Source organism: Uloborus diversus, unplaced genomic scaffold (genome assembly GCF_026930045.1).
Source record: "Uloborus diversus isolate 005 unplaced genomic scaffold, Udiv.v.3.1 scaffold_13, whole genome shotgun sequence".
Lineage (NCBI taxonomy): Eukaryota > Metazoa > Arthropoda > Arachnida > Araneae > Uloboridae > Uloborus > Uloborus diversus.
This window is the reverse complement of record NW_026557987.1, coordinates 3,342,669-3,359,044: the sequence shown is the minus strand read 5'-3', so window position 1 is coordinate 3,359,044 and position 16,376 is coordinate 3,342,669. Positions and strand designations below refer to the sequence as shown.

General features: G+C 36.5%; 1 protein-coding gene across 1 annotated transcript in view; it reads left to right on the top strand.

Annotated features, from left to right (window-relative positions):
* The window catches only part of LOC129232612 (bestrophin-2-like), a 100,057-nt gene that overhangs the window by 62,654 nt on the left and 21,027 nt on the right, over positions 1-16,376 (top strand). Inside the window, exons 3-8 of the mRNA XM_054866746.1 lie at positions 671-805; positions 2,390-2,556; positions 3,250-3,404; positions 8,588-8,665; positions 9,543-9,695; positions 14,661-14,741. Coding sequence (XP_054722721.1) covers positions 671-805; positions 2,390-2,556; positions 3,250-3,404; positions 8,588-8,665; positions 9,543-9,695; positions 14,661-14,741 — 769 coding nt within the window. The remainder of the gene's footprint in view (positions 1-670; positions 806-2,389; positions 2,557-3,249; positions 3,405-8,587; positions 8,666-9,542; positions 9,696-14,660; positions 14,742-16,376) is intronic.

Genomic DNA, 16,376 nt, shown 5'->3' with positions numbered 1-16,376 from the left:
GGACGGTCAGGCTGTATGGAAATGGCGGCTGATAATTCTAGCACTTCCGAAATGGCGCTTCAGCAGCTGCTTCACTGGATTCGCGATGTGCGGAGGTGCTCCATCTTGCATAAAAATGACTTCATCCACGCATCCGCACTGCTGTAGAGCTGGAATGACGTGGTTGCGCAAAAGGCATTCACAGCGCTTACCAGTTACGGTACAAGTAACAGGACCGGAGGCACCAGTCTCTTCGAAAAAATATGTAAATCAAGACAGCTGTCATGCGCATTAAATTATAAAGTTTACAGCGCCATCTATTACTAAAAATTTCAACTATTTATTTTTCATTTGCCATACGTTTTCCCCCTTCTTCGATAATTTGCTGTTGAAATCTGACGTCATTCTGACCAGTGGTTTTATTTTTACAGCGTTTTAAAAATGGAACTTTAATTATAATCACCCTGTATATCGATTGTTTTTTAAAATAATAGATGTGTTGTTGAATTGTGATCACTTCTTATATTTTTCCTTAATGACTTGGCCAGTCAAGTAGCCAATGTATCGTCAGTCGTGTGTGTGTGTGCGTGTAATCTCAATTGTGTGTTGTTGCTGAATTGTGATCACTTCTTGTATTTCTCCTTAATGACTTGGCCAGTCAAGTAGCCAATGTATCGTCAGTCTCTTTCAGAGTGTTCGAGAAGGTGGCCCTCTACTGCAACCAGACGGCGGGCCTGATGCCCATGTCTTTCGTCCTCGGCTTCTACGTCACATTTGTCGTCACGAGGTGGTGGAATCAGTTTCTCAACCTCCCTTGGCCCGACAGGTGAGCTGATTTTCATGTCTGCTCGGATTCCTTTGACATTTTTACGTGACAAAAAAGTATTACAGTTATGAAAAACCTTATAACACACTTAACCCTCTGACATACAATAGCATCTGAGAGACGGCATTCCTTTCATGTGACATTGCTGCTTTAGACGTCTCTGACACGTTACTTACTGCAAGTGATACTGCAGGTATTGATGTCTTCCAGACTTTATTCATTTTATTTGCCATTGCAGGCATCGACGGCTTCAAGGCGTCATTCATTTCTCTTGCCATTACGGACATTGATGAATTCAAGACCTCATTCATTTCATTAGCCGTTGCAGACATTGACGTCGTCTTCATTTCATTTGCCATTGCAGACATTGATTTCTCCGAGACTTTATTAATTTTATTTGCCATTGCAAGCATTGACGGCTTCAAGGCGTCATTCATTTCTCTTGCCATTACGGACATTGATGAATTCAAGACCTCATTCATTTCATTAGTCGTTGCAGACATTGATGTCGTCTTCATTTCATTTGCCATTGCAGGCATTGATTTCTCCGAGACTCGATTAATTTTATTTGCCATTGCAAGCATTGACGGCTTCAAGGCGTCATTCATTTCTCTTGCCATTACGGACATTGACGAATTCAAGACCTCATTCATTTCATTAGGTGTTGCAGACATTGATGTCGTCTTTATTTCATTTGCCATTGCAGACATTGATTTCTCCGAGACTTTATTCATTTTATTTGCAATTGCAGGCATTGACGGCTTCAAGGCGTCATTCATTTCGCTTGCCATTACGGACATTGATGAATTCAAGACCTCATTCATTTCATTAGCCGTTGCAGACATTGATGTCGTCTTCATTTCATTTACCATTGCAGACATTGACGTCTTTAAGACGTCATTTAAGTCCATGTGCCATTGCGGGCATTGACGTCTTCGAAATATCATTTATTTCATTTGCCGATGCAGACATTGATGGCTTCAAAACATCATTCCTTCCATTTGCCATTGCAGACACAAAGACTTCAAGACGCCCTTCATTTCATGTGTCACTATAGCTTTGATGTCGCAGACATCTCATTTCCTTCATAAATATGGAATAAACTGATTTTTAGATGGTCTATCTTTAAGATCGATACCAGTAAGGCATCGTACCTTTCAATACAATACCGCTAGTATCAAACCAAAAATATCTATACTTGCTGCCATTGATAGTTATTGTTGCTTCCGATTCCGGAGTCCCGTGTCATATCTGTTTTCACCCTTTTACACTCCAAAATGCAAATGACTATTTGTTAAGCGAATCTAACCGAAAACCACTAGTACCAATATCACAGACCGTGAATAACTGAAATAACTGTCGTGATCAGCCACCACGAGTCATCTCCACCACACAACTTGAATATGAAAAGGAGATAAATCCCCCCCCCCTCCGGGATCGTATATCTATGGTAAATTTAAAACGCTCCATTTAAGGTGCTCATTCGAAATATTTTTAGCTATTCAGCCAATTATATTTACTTTTTCTCACTATTTCTCTTCATGTACTGTAATCTTACATTTCAGAACACCTATTTTTTTTCAGGGTGACGCACACCTTGACCATGTATGTCAATGGAGCGGACGAGCGAGGGCGAGTGTTGAGACGAACCCTGGCTCGCTACGTGAACTTGGCGACCATCATTCTGTTTCAGACGATCAGCGGATCAGCTAAGAAGAGGTTTCCGACCATGACACATCTCATCGAAGCAGGTACTTCGTTATTCTCAGATTACAATAAACATATGACTTCTGTTCAACCTTTATAATGTCTTTTGCTCCAGGGCGCCCATATAAGGGGGCAGTGGGAGCTCGAGCCCTCCCCCCGCCCCCCCCCCTTAGAAATTAGAACTTCCTTGCTTTTAGTACTTTTTTCTTTGCAAAAATGCAAAAACATTTCTTCTCCAGCCATTAATGAATAAGTTATTAAAAATATGAAATTTTAATGACTCTAATCTGTATTTTAAAATTGGTTACCATGGGGAATGTATCCTGCTAAGCCATGGTTAAAACATCTAAGTTCCTCCCCCTTACATTTTTACAAATGTGCGCTTATGCTTTTGCTACTCATTGACAGACGTATTTTGGCAAAAAAGTAAGGCATCCGGATTAACATCATGGTGATTCCTGGATCGAACCATCCTGGAGTGCAATTCCAGATTGAAATTCAAATCATTCATGAATTGAATTGTCGTAGCTGTACCCACCAGTATAATGTTAATTTTATGATGGGAGCAGGGAGCATACATGTCAGACGTTACCACCGAGATTGATGAGCGAAATTAAAAGGTAGAGGAGCTCTTAGTGATATAAAAAATCTTGCAAATTTTTTTCGAGTATCGTTTTGCAAATCCAAAATGTGTACTTTTTTTTTAATTGAGACAGTACCTTATCTATTATTGCCAGGTCTAATTACTCAAGAAGAGAAACAGATGTTTGACAACATCAATATCTCCGTGAATAAGCACTGGATTCCGTACATCTGGTTCATCAATCTCGTCAACTTGGCGGTGAAGGAAGGACGGATTCAGCAGGGCGAACCTGTCAAGCAAATCCTTGAAGTAAGACTAAATTATCGATTGTATAGGCAAAACTACATTAAAACTAGGGAAGTTGTCTAAATACCCTTCTCTTAAAAGTCTTAAGTCTAAAAAGTGAAGATTTAAGATCCTTCAAACTTAAAACGTTGAAATTGGGGAAAATTTCTTATATAATGGATTTACCTGTAATGGATATAGCAAAAATAACAATCAAACTTCATGATCAGCAATTTTTATGAGGAATACGATTGAATGCATAAAACAAGGAACATATGAAAAAAGGAATTTAATATAGTGCAACATGTCAACCCTAAGAGATCAACTTTCCACCATGGTTCAGAACACATCCTTTCGTTGACCAATTGTGATGCTGCTGACTGTTTCCCCAATGCTTGCAAGCAGCAGATACATATTTGTGACTTTTCCCCTGCATAAAAGCAATTTGATGAAACCCCAGGTGAAGAAGTCATGGGGCGTTAGATCAGGTGAGATTCGATCACGTGACTGTTTTATTATTTTCACTGGTACAGCTGACGTAGCTCTTCACATGTTTTACCACCCAGTTTTCAGGAAACGATGGTGATTCATTCTTTTAAGAAAAGCATTTCTTCAAGCACTTGTGAAAGAAATCAATACATTAGCGTCATCGTGAGAATAGATCGTTATTTTTCGAGGATGACTATTTTTCTGTATTATAAACCAAAGATTTCTTAGTTTGGTGACATGCTGAATCTCTATGGTAACCTTAGTATTCACCTCAGCCATGTTTGGCTAAAACCACATGCGAATTACTTGTTTTGGAGTACCATACATTATTTTATCTTTTTTGCGGACTGATAGGATTTTTTTTAATTGGCGCATTAGAGACCCAATCTTTGAATTTGTGTATTTACACTACGTTATACGATAACTGCTTATTTGGCGCTATCATTTCATTTTCGCGATTCATTTTCACATTTTAATGTATAGTGGAAATAAGCTAAGCAAAGCCACCTACGCGCACCATTGAAGAAAACAGGCTGGTAAAAAAAAAAAGAGCTATTAAATAACCTAAGTTAAATAAAGTTACATTAACATGTAAAATAATTCTCCAACTAACTTTAACAGCATAAACTTCTCCATTAAAATATAAAAAAGCCCACCAAATAAATACAGTCGAATCTCAAAAGACCAGCGAAATCATTTCTCTATAATGAAATTTGCTTTTACCGACATTGCGAATGTTGACATTGTTCCTATGTAGTTGAGGATTACCCAAGACTTAGCTAAAATGAAATTATTGCTGTAAAGGACTTCGCTAAAACGGGAATTTTTTTTACATTAAACCCTTATTAAAATCAACGTTAGAGTAAAAAATTGCAGCATAAGGAGCAAACCTGGCTCTCGGTGTAGACACTATTTTTTCACTTTTGCCAATACCAAATTTTCTCCCTTTTTTTCGTTCGTACGGAGGAAAAATAAAATAATTTCTCTTGAAATGTGTTTTATTTCATCATTAAAAATATTTTTTATCAAATAAATGAGCAAATAAACGAGTATATAAGGAAACCATAAACAAATTAATTAATTACTGTAAAGTAAGGGTACTTGGAATCGAAATTTCAGTTTTTTTTTTTTTTTTAGTTTTACACTGAATTTTTGGCTAAACTCATAATGTGAACTGATAGCCTTGTTTTTACGACTTTTCAGACGTTCTGCTACCACCTTAAGCCTTTTTTAAACATCAATTTTAACTCATCTTTACATATTTTTTTCTATTCTTAAAAAATGTTCAAGTAGCCCCACGTTGGGGCTACTTGGTCCCACTCGAAAAAGCTATAAAACAGAGGAACCAATCAAGAAAAACCAATGGTTTTGAAAAGAAAAAAAAAAAAAACTCAAAACGTACATTCCAGTGAGCATTATATAAATTTCAAATTTTTCGAAAAATTAATATAAAATCAACGTTTACATAAAAACATTTTTAGGCAAACGTAATTTCTCAAACAGAAATATAATCTAACTACAGCTAAAACCAATTGAAATGCTTAATATTTAAACATTAGAAAGAATGAAATCTTTTCAATTTAATACCTTGGGTGGATTTATTTTTTCTGATATTACTTAATACCTGCTCTTCTTCGCTACTAAATACTACAGGATTCCCAGGCTTGTTTTGTGAACGATCTTTTAATTTATTTTTTAGAGTTGATATACTAAGTCAAATAAGCCACTCTCTAAGACATTTCTCCGGAATTAGTTGAATTCGGACACAATTGTAATTTTTCCTCTCAATAATCCGCATTATTTCCTACTTCAAAGGGTTCTTTTTTACTTTCGGACCTTTTTATCATCAGATCTGCAAATAAACGGGTATAAATAGTAACTTACCTCTCTATTTTAAAATATTACAAACCTTACTTAACATAATTTAGGGATGAAATGTGGTCTCGGGCTGCTTGAAGGCTGGGTTCAAGTACTTAACGTTAAATCCCGGTTATCACAAATTTGCCATTTCAACTGCGCTTGCGCGCGGACTTAGCTTTTTGGACTTTCTGTTTTAAGATTTCGTGTTGCTTGTTTATATTTAGGCTGAGCGAGAGTCCCACCAAATTAATGAATGCGTTAGAATATTTTCACAGCGATTTCGTGATATATTATATGAAACTACGGATATGAATAACTGATAATCTTAAGAGAAAAGTGACACTTCAATATTTATTAGTTTGGAAAAATTTATTTAACATAAGTGTAAAACACGTTGTGTACTTCAAAAATAATTGGAATATTAGTACAGAAATCCGTCTTTTGCGGATATTTTACGTTAGGCGTAAACAGCTTAGTATTATACATTTTTATTTAGGTTGAGGGTTCAGCTTTGTATTAGAAGTGATGCTGAAATTCTAGTACGCTCTTCTGAGGTTAAAAATTTGGTCCTGAAAAAGGACAGACGATTCAGACACCGAATCCATTAATAATTAAGACGCAAAATTCAATCTTTACCGAGGCCTAAAAACTAAATCAGAAAAAACTTTGTGATTTCTAATTTTTATCTCTTGCCATCTCATATTTATTACCAAATTTAAAATGTTTGTAATTAGTTTGAGCAAGAGTTTTGAAATCAGCTAAGTCCGCGCGCAAGCGCAGTTGAAATGGCAAATTTGTGATAACCGGGATTTAACGTCGAGTGGTTCAAGTAGCCCCATTTTAAGGCAACCAGGGCACTTTTACTAACTTATATTAGTTACTGTATTAATTATATAGATATAACCTTAAGACTGTTATTTTATTAAGATTTTAATGCAAACATAAAACTATCTTCACCTTGATGATATCCGATGTTTCCATGAACTTACATGCGAAAGTTTGCAGACGCTAAAAACAACTGTTTAAACGGCTTGCAATCATAACCTCAATCAGAAAAAGGCGGGAATAGCAGAAATTTTGTTTCATGATCCAACCTCACCCTAGTACTGCTACCTGTCATAGAGAAAGTTTTAAGTCTATACATTGAGTTTTATAGGACCAGGACGGATTTTAAACTTTTTTCTCATGGATTCAAGTAGCCCCCAGAAGCTTAAATAGCCCCACTTTACGGTAATTGTTTAGAAATAATAAATTAGTGAATGAATAAGAAAAGAAGTGAATGAATGAAGGAAGGAATACAAATGAATTAGTTAATGAATTAATGCGCAAACGAAATGAAATATTTCACTTAGCGCCGTTTGCACTTGTCAAATCTGAACCTCAGAGATGTAAGTCCGAAAAACGAAATTTTCGGTTTATTGGTGTATTTTATGTTGCACTCTATTCCGCATCGAGCCATGTGAATGTAAATCTTTAAAAAAAAAAAGCTTTTTTCAATTTTTTATCATTGCTAAAAGAACGCGTGTCCCATCCTTTACATGCGCCAGAAAAAAATATTTACCTCTCTTCTGTAAAATTATCATAATGTGACTAACGTCGTTCTGACTCTGAGGTACAGAAATTATATTAAACACTGGTGGCACCCGCACGGCTTTGCCCATAGTAGAAAACTAAACCTTCTTTTGGTTTGCCTGTATATTTACAAATAATGTATGATGAATTTCTCGCCAATTGGCTTGCCCATGTTACGGTCCCACGTTATGATAACTTGGTAGTTTACTCGTCCATCTTATGATAATTTTGCTCTGGAAAATTTTTTTAAAATTGGAATAGAAAAAGAAAAAAAGTCGAATTTTCGACAAAATCGCTTCGAGGTGCACACTCCCATGCTACAAACTAATTCTGTGCCAAATTTCATGAAAATCGGCCGAACGTTCTAGGCGCTATCCGCGTCACAGAGATCCTGACAGAGAGAGACCCGGACAGATATCCGGACAAAGAGAGAGACCTTTCAGCTTTATTATTAGTAAAGATTTAAAATCAAATCCTGCCTGATATAAACTAAGTACTGCACTGGATATTATTCGATATCAATTAATATTTAAAATATTAATTAAAAAACTTTATTATTTTACATGACAGAAAAATAATTTTGATAAACCACATGGTACCTATTACGATATGTGAATTAAATTTTGAAAATGACTTATACGGGTGTTATTATTTTCTTTGATCTTTAGAGCTATTTATTGTCTTACTGTATCAAACATATTTTTATGAAAATAGTTAAAATAATGTTGAATAGGTGGCACTGCAAACTGCGAAAATATTTTACCATTCCACTGTGCCCCGCTGTTTTACTTGTATTTTTGCCGGCACTCCCTATAACTTAGTCTTTGAAATGTTCGGAAAAGATAAAAGTAATTTGACGTAATTTGTTGTCATTTTTTTTTGAGCAATCACATTGCTTATTGTTTTCATTTGACTGTTTCGATGTCCTATGTGATTCCCCCCGCCTCCCTCTGCAGCACCACCGTCGACCGGCCCCTCCCGATGCTGCTCCTCTAGCGAAAACCGTCTCCAGGTTGCGTCCATATCCTACACACACACACACACACACACGCATGCATGCATACACACCTACACACACACACGCATGCATACACACCTACACATACACACGCATACATACACACATCTACACACACACTCATGCATGCACACAGACACAAACACACGCGCATACATACACACACGCCTACATACATACACCCATACTCGTGATTGCGAAAAACATAATTTGAATTCAAGATGTCAAAATTCAATTATTATTATTATTTTTTTATTATTTTTTTCAGGAAGTGAACAACATGAGAACGAAAACTGGCCATTTGTGGGGACATGATTGGGTAACTGTCCCTCTGGTTTACACTCAGGTACGCATTCGAAATCAGTACGTGATGCACTAGTAAAATGGCTCTATGTACAAAAAAGAAATACAGTCGAACCTCCATATATCAAACTTCCACATATCAAAATTTTCTATGTATCGAAATCCCAGCAAATTTCTATGTTCATTACGTAGAAAAATTGTTTCTATATATCGAAAAAATCTCTATACATCGATTTTTTTTTTCGAGACATTCGTAGATTTTTTTTTTTCCTCTTTAGAATGCCTTATGAAAAATGAACGTTGGGGGAGAACATTATGTTCACTAAAGGTTGCTACGAAACTCATAGGGAATCTGGGGTTGAGGGGTGTGTAGATAGGTCGTTGTTTCGTTCTAGAATTCTTAAATTCCCTCAAGTTTATTTCAAATATCTTAGTAACATTGTAAAATCAGTTTCAAGTCATCTCTTTTGTCTGTTGATTATCGTTCCTAATCGTTTTAGCTGCAGTAAAAATCATTCAAGTTAAGTAGATTAATTTTTTTACTTTTCTTTCGATTTGTCAAAACGAAAATCCCTTAATGTTGCGGATCAAGTTGAATTGCCGAAGAATGAAGTTGTATGAAGGCGCAAACATGTAATTTCTGTTATTTTTTTAATTATTAACTTTCAATTAATCCGATGCTCGTATAAATTAGAAATTAGCTTTCATACACGAAAATTAGCTTTAATTTTTAGGAGATTTTTTGGATAAAATAAGATTGTTTCTATATATCGAATTTTTTTCCGGCAATTCGCTACTTTGATATATGGAGGTCCGACTACATTTTATAAATGAAAATACGCTTTTTTTTAGTTGTCTGAGAGCATTGCTTCACATACGAACCATGTTTACAATTTGCCAAAAATATTTTTCTTTTCCAGGTAGTCACCCTTCTTACACATTTGTACTTTTGCACTTGTTTGGTCGGAAGACAATTTTTAGACCCAGAACAGGGTTACAAGGGGCATGACATCGATCTCTTTTTTCCCGTGTACACGTTTCTACAGTTTTTCTTCTTTTTGGGATGGCTGAAGGTGAGTAGAGTTTTTCACCAATTACATCTCAGTGGTCGTCAATTATACCCTCCCTACAATTTTTGTGCTTTAATTTTGTGAAAGTAAACAAAAAAGTTGACAAACATTTTCGTACTTCGTTTTCTAAAAACTTCCAAATGTAGGACACTTTTCTCCTCACAATAACGAGAGTAAGAAGAAACTCTAACCTTAATTAGTTACAGGAGGTGGCCAAATTATTATACTCAAACAAGCTTTTCTTTATTTTTATCGCTTTTTATTGCTGTTAAATAGTTTTATTATTTGAACGCATTTTAAAGTTTATTTAAAATATAAATTAAACACATTAAACCCCTTTAGAGGCACCCGAATGCAACCAAAAGAAGAGGTGCACAACTAGACCCAAATAGGAGCCTACGTACCAAATTTCAACTTTCTGGGACATACCGTTCTTGAGTTATGCGACATACTTACGCACATACGTACATACGCACATACATACGTACATGCAGACGTCACGAGAAAAGTCGTTGTAATTAACTAGGGAATCGTCAAAATGGATATTTCGGGCATCTATACGTTCTTAGGTAAATATGCATCTGTGGTCGGGTTGAAAAAAAAAAAAAAAAAACTCAACATTAATTTTGGGGGTGAGCAAAATAGAAACTAAGGTCGATTTTTGATTGAAAATTTTTTTGCGAATACAATACCGTAAACGCGGGCTACTTTATCCCAGAATTTTTAATTTTCTTATTATTTACTCAATAATTTTGTAATTATTCATATTTCCAAGCTATGGAAACTTGTTTTACACATCTAGAGGTCTCCTAATTTAATTTTTGAATAGTGATCAGTTTATTTCCAAGTATTTTTACCCTTTATTAGTGTTTTTTTTTTTGGGCCAATGTTACCCTTGCGTTTGGGTTACTTTGACTCGAAGTGGTTTTCTCTATTTAAAATCGTTGTAGAACTAATTAGAGTCAAAGAAATACGTGTGTTCGTGCGAAAAACTATTTAATTGAATGAAAAATACATTTAAAAGAAGTTTGAGTCACACATATTTGTTTTAAAGAAAATTATTATTATTATTATATTATTTTTAATGTGTGTGAGAATACCTAGCTATTCTCTCAGAAATTACCGACGGAGAACAGTCCTCTTTCATCAGCTTTTGAGGTTGAATAATTTTACTAAGACAACACCATTCGTAAAACAAAGGGTCCTAAATTTTCGGTCACTTCCAAAATCTTTTGGTGCACTCAATGCTCTTAACAAAATCGCTACTTTTTCTCTTGCATCAACAACTATCTTTGGAAACCTGAGCTCATTTCATTCTACAATAATAGAATTCCATAAACTTTGCAATAAAATTAACAATATTTATAATATGTAGATGCATTTATACAAACCTTTTTCTAAACCTTCTGCAAATTTCAACTCCTCTTCATCTTCCATAATGAAAGCCATGTAACTGAGCCCTGATGAATTGAGTCTCCAATCTCTCTATAGACCCGTTGCCGACAATTCTAGTTTTTTTTTTTTTTTTTTTTTCTTTGTGTGTGTGTGAGTGTGTGTTTTTCCTGTTTAGATTCTTAATTTTAGGTATTCTTTACTTTTCCAAATCTGTCTGGCAGATTTTTTCAGGTTTTTATGCTGGGCCAAAGTAGGTCGTAATTTTTAGGAAAAGAGATATGTTGTCATTGTCATTTTTTTTTAAAAACCTACACAGAAATGAGAAGTACAACTATCCTACGGCATAGAGTATTTAGTGCTCGTAAATAGGTACTTATGCTGTTGTAGAACTGCTTTTACATGGAGACGTTTGAGAGGTTATGAAGGCACATGTTAGCACAAGGAACGCAGAACCACTAGCCGTATTTATGGAGGGTTGGGTTTAATTTATTCGGAAATTTTTGATTTGACGTTTTCTTTCTTTGAGAATGCTTATTTTGACGGGAAATTTTAGTTTTTTTTTCCCTCTAATTGAAGCCTGATTGTTGAACCTGCGTGATTTGACGTAACTTTTATTTTCGAGGTTGACCGTGCAAAGCAGGGCAATACAGCTAGTTATATAATACAGAGAGCATTCCAGTGGTGCCATCCAGCAGCTTCCCGACTAACTGCACGTGTATCTTGCCTACTACATTAATATCAGGTGTTTCCTTGAAGTATCTATAGCAAAGAAGACGGTGTAAATCGATATTTAACTCAAACGACATTTTTAATTCTTCTTTTTGCCTAAAGCTACCAAAATGCGCAGATCAGACTAATGCAAGAATTGAGGAAACTTATTTTAACGATCATCTGACCTAAATTTTTAAAGAATATTATATGCGCTGAACCTAAAATTTTAAGAAAATTACTGACAACGATAAAGCCACGGGAGGGATTTCAGGGTTAAAACCCCTTCCAAAACTTCAATATATTCATATTTCCCCCACAAAATCAAGGAAGAGAAATAGTATTTCAGCTTTTCCAATTGAGATAAAAAATTTTAGCAAAATATCTTACTTCTTACTGATCGAGAAACAATTACAAATTAGTTTCCAATTCTTAAACACAACTAATATTTGATGATAAGCATTTCTACTGGTATTAAAGGGCTGAAATAGTGTTAGTAATGCTCAAAAGGGGATCACGGTCACTCAGTACTTGCAGCGCATCATAAATCCTTTTTTGGGGGGGGGGGAGACCGAGAGAGCGGAAGCCTACCACACCGAATTTTCTGTGGTTTTTTCCTCATTTCTCATAGAAAAATCTGTGCCGTCATTAGCTTAAACTTGACATTCATAAAGACATTGATATACTTAAAGAGGAGGTTTTAATTGAGCTCGTGAAAAAAAAGGACTATAATAAAGGTAATGACAAATATAGTGTGTTTTTTTCCCCGTACCTGTGCTTGGTCCATTTCTTCGTTTTAAAGTCATAGTCATATCAATTCGAATTATTTAATAATTCTTATGCAAGTGGTATAAATGAAAAATTGCTAAATAATCCAATCTGTTTTATAAAAAATATTGGACAATATTTTTGCATTATAAATAAATAAGAAAGAAAGCAATAATTTCCGATTTTAGAAAATCCCTCCAACAAAAAATTCTAGCTTCCCCTTTGATTACAAACATTGCAAGCGCATTGACATTATGCTGTGTCAACCAAAAAAGGCTATTCAATAGTTGGGATATGCTATTCACAAAATAATAAGCACTATTATTCTGAAAATAATGGAGGGACAAGAGCTGCGACGCTTTTTTCCACTACAGTACGCCAATTTACAGTAAATTATACTGACAAACGATTAGCGATCGTAAATGAATTGTCTGTAAAATAGTTTTTATTCAACCAAACCTAGAAATTTTTTAAAAAAATCTAGTTACTTACACTGGTGTGCAAAAATTAAGGACGAAGTCGAAAAATTAGCATATCAGCTGAACGAAGAGGCAGAGCGGACAGAAAGACCAATCAGAAGATTAAGTAAGGTGATGTACGGTAGCATATGCGTAGATATGCAGGCAGACATAATGGGGGAGTGTCTGAGTAGTATAAAGCATGTTGTCGGTGTAAGATCAGTATTTCTGGCAAAGAGATTGCACGCCGTATAGCGGTTAAAATCACACCGAGTTGCTGCCTCAGCGAGAAATGGCGAATAATCAATCTGTTAGACGACATCTGGATGCTTTTACCCGAGGTCGAATCATTGGGAAGTTGGAGGAAGGCCGCAGTGCGACAAGTGTGGCTGCAGAGTTCGGAATTGCTCACAGCATCGTTTCACGACTTTGGAGACAATTTCAAACTACAGGAGCAGCTATCCGGGGGTTCAGTAGTGGTCGTCCACGAGGAACCACATCCGCAGATGACCGGTATATTGTCTTACAGACCAGAAGAAACAGGCAGCAGACAGAGGGAGAAATCGCTAGACACACGACACAGGCGACTGGACGACTGATATCGCGTTTTACCGTGGCCAGAAGACTGCACGGTGGTGGGCTGTTTGCACGACGCCCTATACGGTGTGTACCTCTAACGCCTGCCCATCGGAGAAGGCGTTCTCTGTGGTGCCGGGAACACCGGAATTGGAGAGACAATGAATGGGGACGAGTACTCTTTACAGATGAGAGCAGATTCAGTCTGAGTAGCGATTCTCATCGCATACTCATCTGGAGAGAGCGGGGATCATCCCTCGAACATCATTGAAAGGGACAGGTATAGAGGTCGCGGTGTTCTCGTTTGGGGAGGCATCATGCTTGGTAGTCGTACAGACCTTCACATCTTCGACGCAGGTTCAGTCAACGGGACCCGTTATTGTAACGAGATTCTTCTTCCATATGTGCGTCTTTTTAGAGGCACTATGGGCCCGCAGTTCCTTTTCATGGACGACAATGCACCATGTCATCGCACAGTAGCTGCCGAACAGCTCTTAGAGAGTGAGGATATTGAACGTATGGATTGGTCGGCACGATCTCCGGATCTCAATCCCATCGAGTATGTAAGGGATTTTCTAGGCAGACGCTTGGCAGCTCGTACCTTACCGCCAGTAACGATTCGGGAGCTTCGATTGGCGCTGCAAGACGAATGGGCAGCAATGCCTCAACAACTCATTGACACCCTCATTCTCAGCATGGGCAGACGCTGTGAAACCTGCCTAGCAGTCGGGGGAGATCATATCCCCTACTAAAGACCCAATGTTTCTTGCTGGACACCCATCACAGGGATGTTTCGGCCTTCAGTCGCATTGCGCTCCATGCTACTTTTTCAATAAAGCTTCTTTTTATCCCTCTGATTTCTCTTTTAGTAAGTGTTGCTTACATTACACATGTCCTTACGTGTTGGGGATCTTAAGGCATTAAATGTGTTGATTTGGAAAGCTTTTGTACAAAGTTATATTGAAAAAACCGTCTCGTCCTTAATTTTTGCACACCAGTGTATATGAGTCACGATTGGCAACATCATTCTCTGAAAAAATATCTTGACATGTTTGCTTTACAGGTGGCAGAACAGTTGATCAACCCCTTCGGTGAAGATGACGACGATTTCGAAATTAACTGGTTCATAGACAGAAATATCCAGGTAAGAGCAAGTTTTGCAGGAAGCTGAGATTTAAAAGACGAAGTGGTCTTGCATTAGATCTGAGATTTCTGTCAGAAACATGAAATGATTGATTTTCTGCCTGAAATGTCACATTAGCTTTGAGAGCAATTGTAAAAGCTGCTAATGTGTGCTCCATTAACAGCCTTCACAGTTGCTATTGAAGCAAACCCGTTAGGGTTTCCAATCCCGAAATCCCGAGGGATCACGCAGGATATTTAGCGGGATTGATCCTGTGGGATTTTTTTCTCACTCCCGCACGATTTCTAATCCCGCAATTTTTTTCGATGCTAGCGTTTTCCAGCTTTTGCCGCTCATAAAACGACTGTTTTCAAAGGTAGCATCTGAAGTTTGAATCACCTTCCTCGTATATCTGCAAGAATAGAGCAGGAAAAACTCTGTGTCTTACATAATCAACGGTGGATTTATCATTTAAGAACACAATAAAAATAGAGTATATTTCCTGAGAATGAATTGGTTACCGTATTCTCATTTAAGGTTTCAGTTTTCATGCGTTCAGCAATTGAGAAAATGCTTATAATTTATAAGCATTTTCGAAAGCCATCCCTAAAATTTAAAATCCACTAAATTATGCTTTAGAAAAAATAGAGAAAGTGCATCGCAGGCTCCAAAACTTGCTGGAGTAGCCTGAATGCAATGTTGGAGCATTTCTGTAAGCTTAAGGAATACACTCAAAACTTTTAGCTTACAAAAAGTGCACACTCTTTTCTCCAAAGAAGAAAACAGTGTAAAACCAGACACATGTTCGGCGCGACTTTGAAAGGGGCGACAGAAACTTGCACGAAACACAGGATGACTCGCGTGCCAGTGCATTTTTACGTTTTTGAATTCCTCTTCAAAATTAGAGGTATAATTAGCCAAGTTAACCAAACACTTTTACTGAGACTGCGACTTGGTGAAATGGTTAAAACAACCGGAATTCAGACTTCGCTGTAATGAATCAAATTCACTGATACAATGGCCAACGTTAATGATGCAAGTTAAATTGGATACAGCAAGACATATATACAATGGAAATCGTTTTCATCCAAAAGTTGCAGTTCTTGAGCAACAACCAAGCATAAGAAAGGAAAAATCTAGCTCAGAAGGTGAGGAAGTTAATGGGGATCTCTTTCTAAATGTCTACAATTATTTAATTTCAGTAAAACCAACTTGCAGTGGGGCCACAGCACGTGTTTTTATCAAGTGCATTATTTTTAAAGCAAAAATCCTTTCCCATCCCATTTGAGCTGTTTACTTTTGCTTAGCAAACGATAATTGCTAATTTGGGATCTGACTTTGTAATGCTCTGCAATTGGTGTACGAAATTCAAGATGACTACTAATTCAAGTAATTAATTCAAGTCATTAAATTCGTATTAGAAAAATGACATAAACATTATATAACTTAAATGAAGTACTTAGCTGCTAATTCTTTAGGAATTAGTTAATCCAAAAATATTTCATGAAATTATTAAATAATTTACACAGAAATACTGTAATATACGACTATAGACCTTCTAAATTTGTTGTTTAAATTCAATCAATTTCTTAATGCAAATAGCTTCTGTAATATTGATTGTTTTATCTCACACGAAGTTCATAATCTAATTCCAAA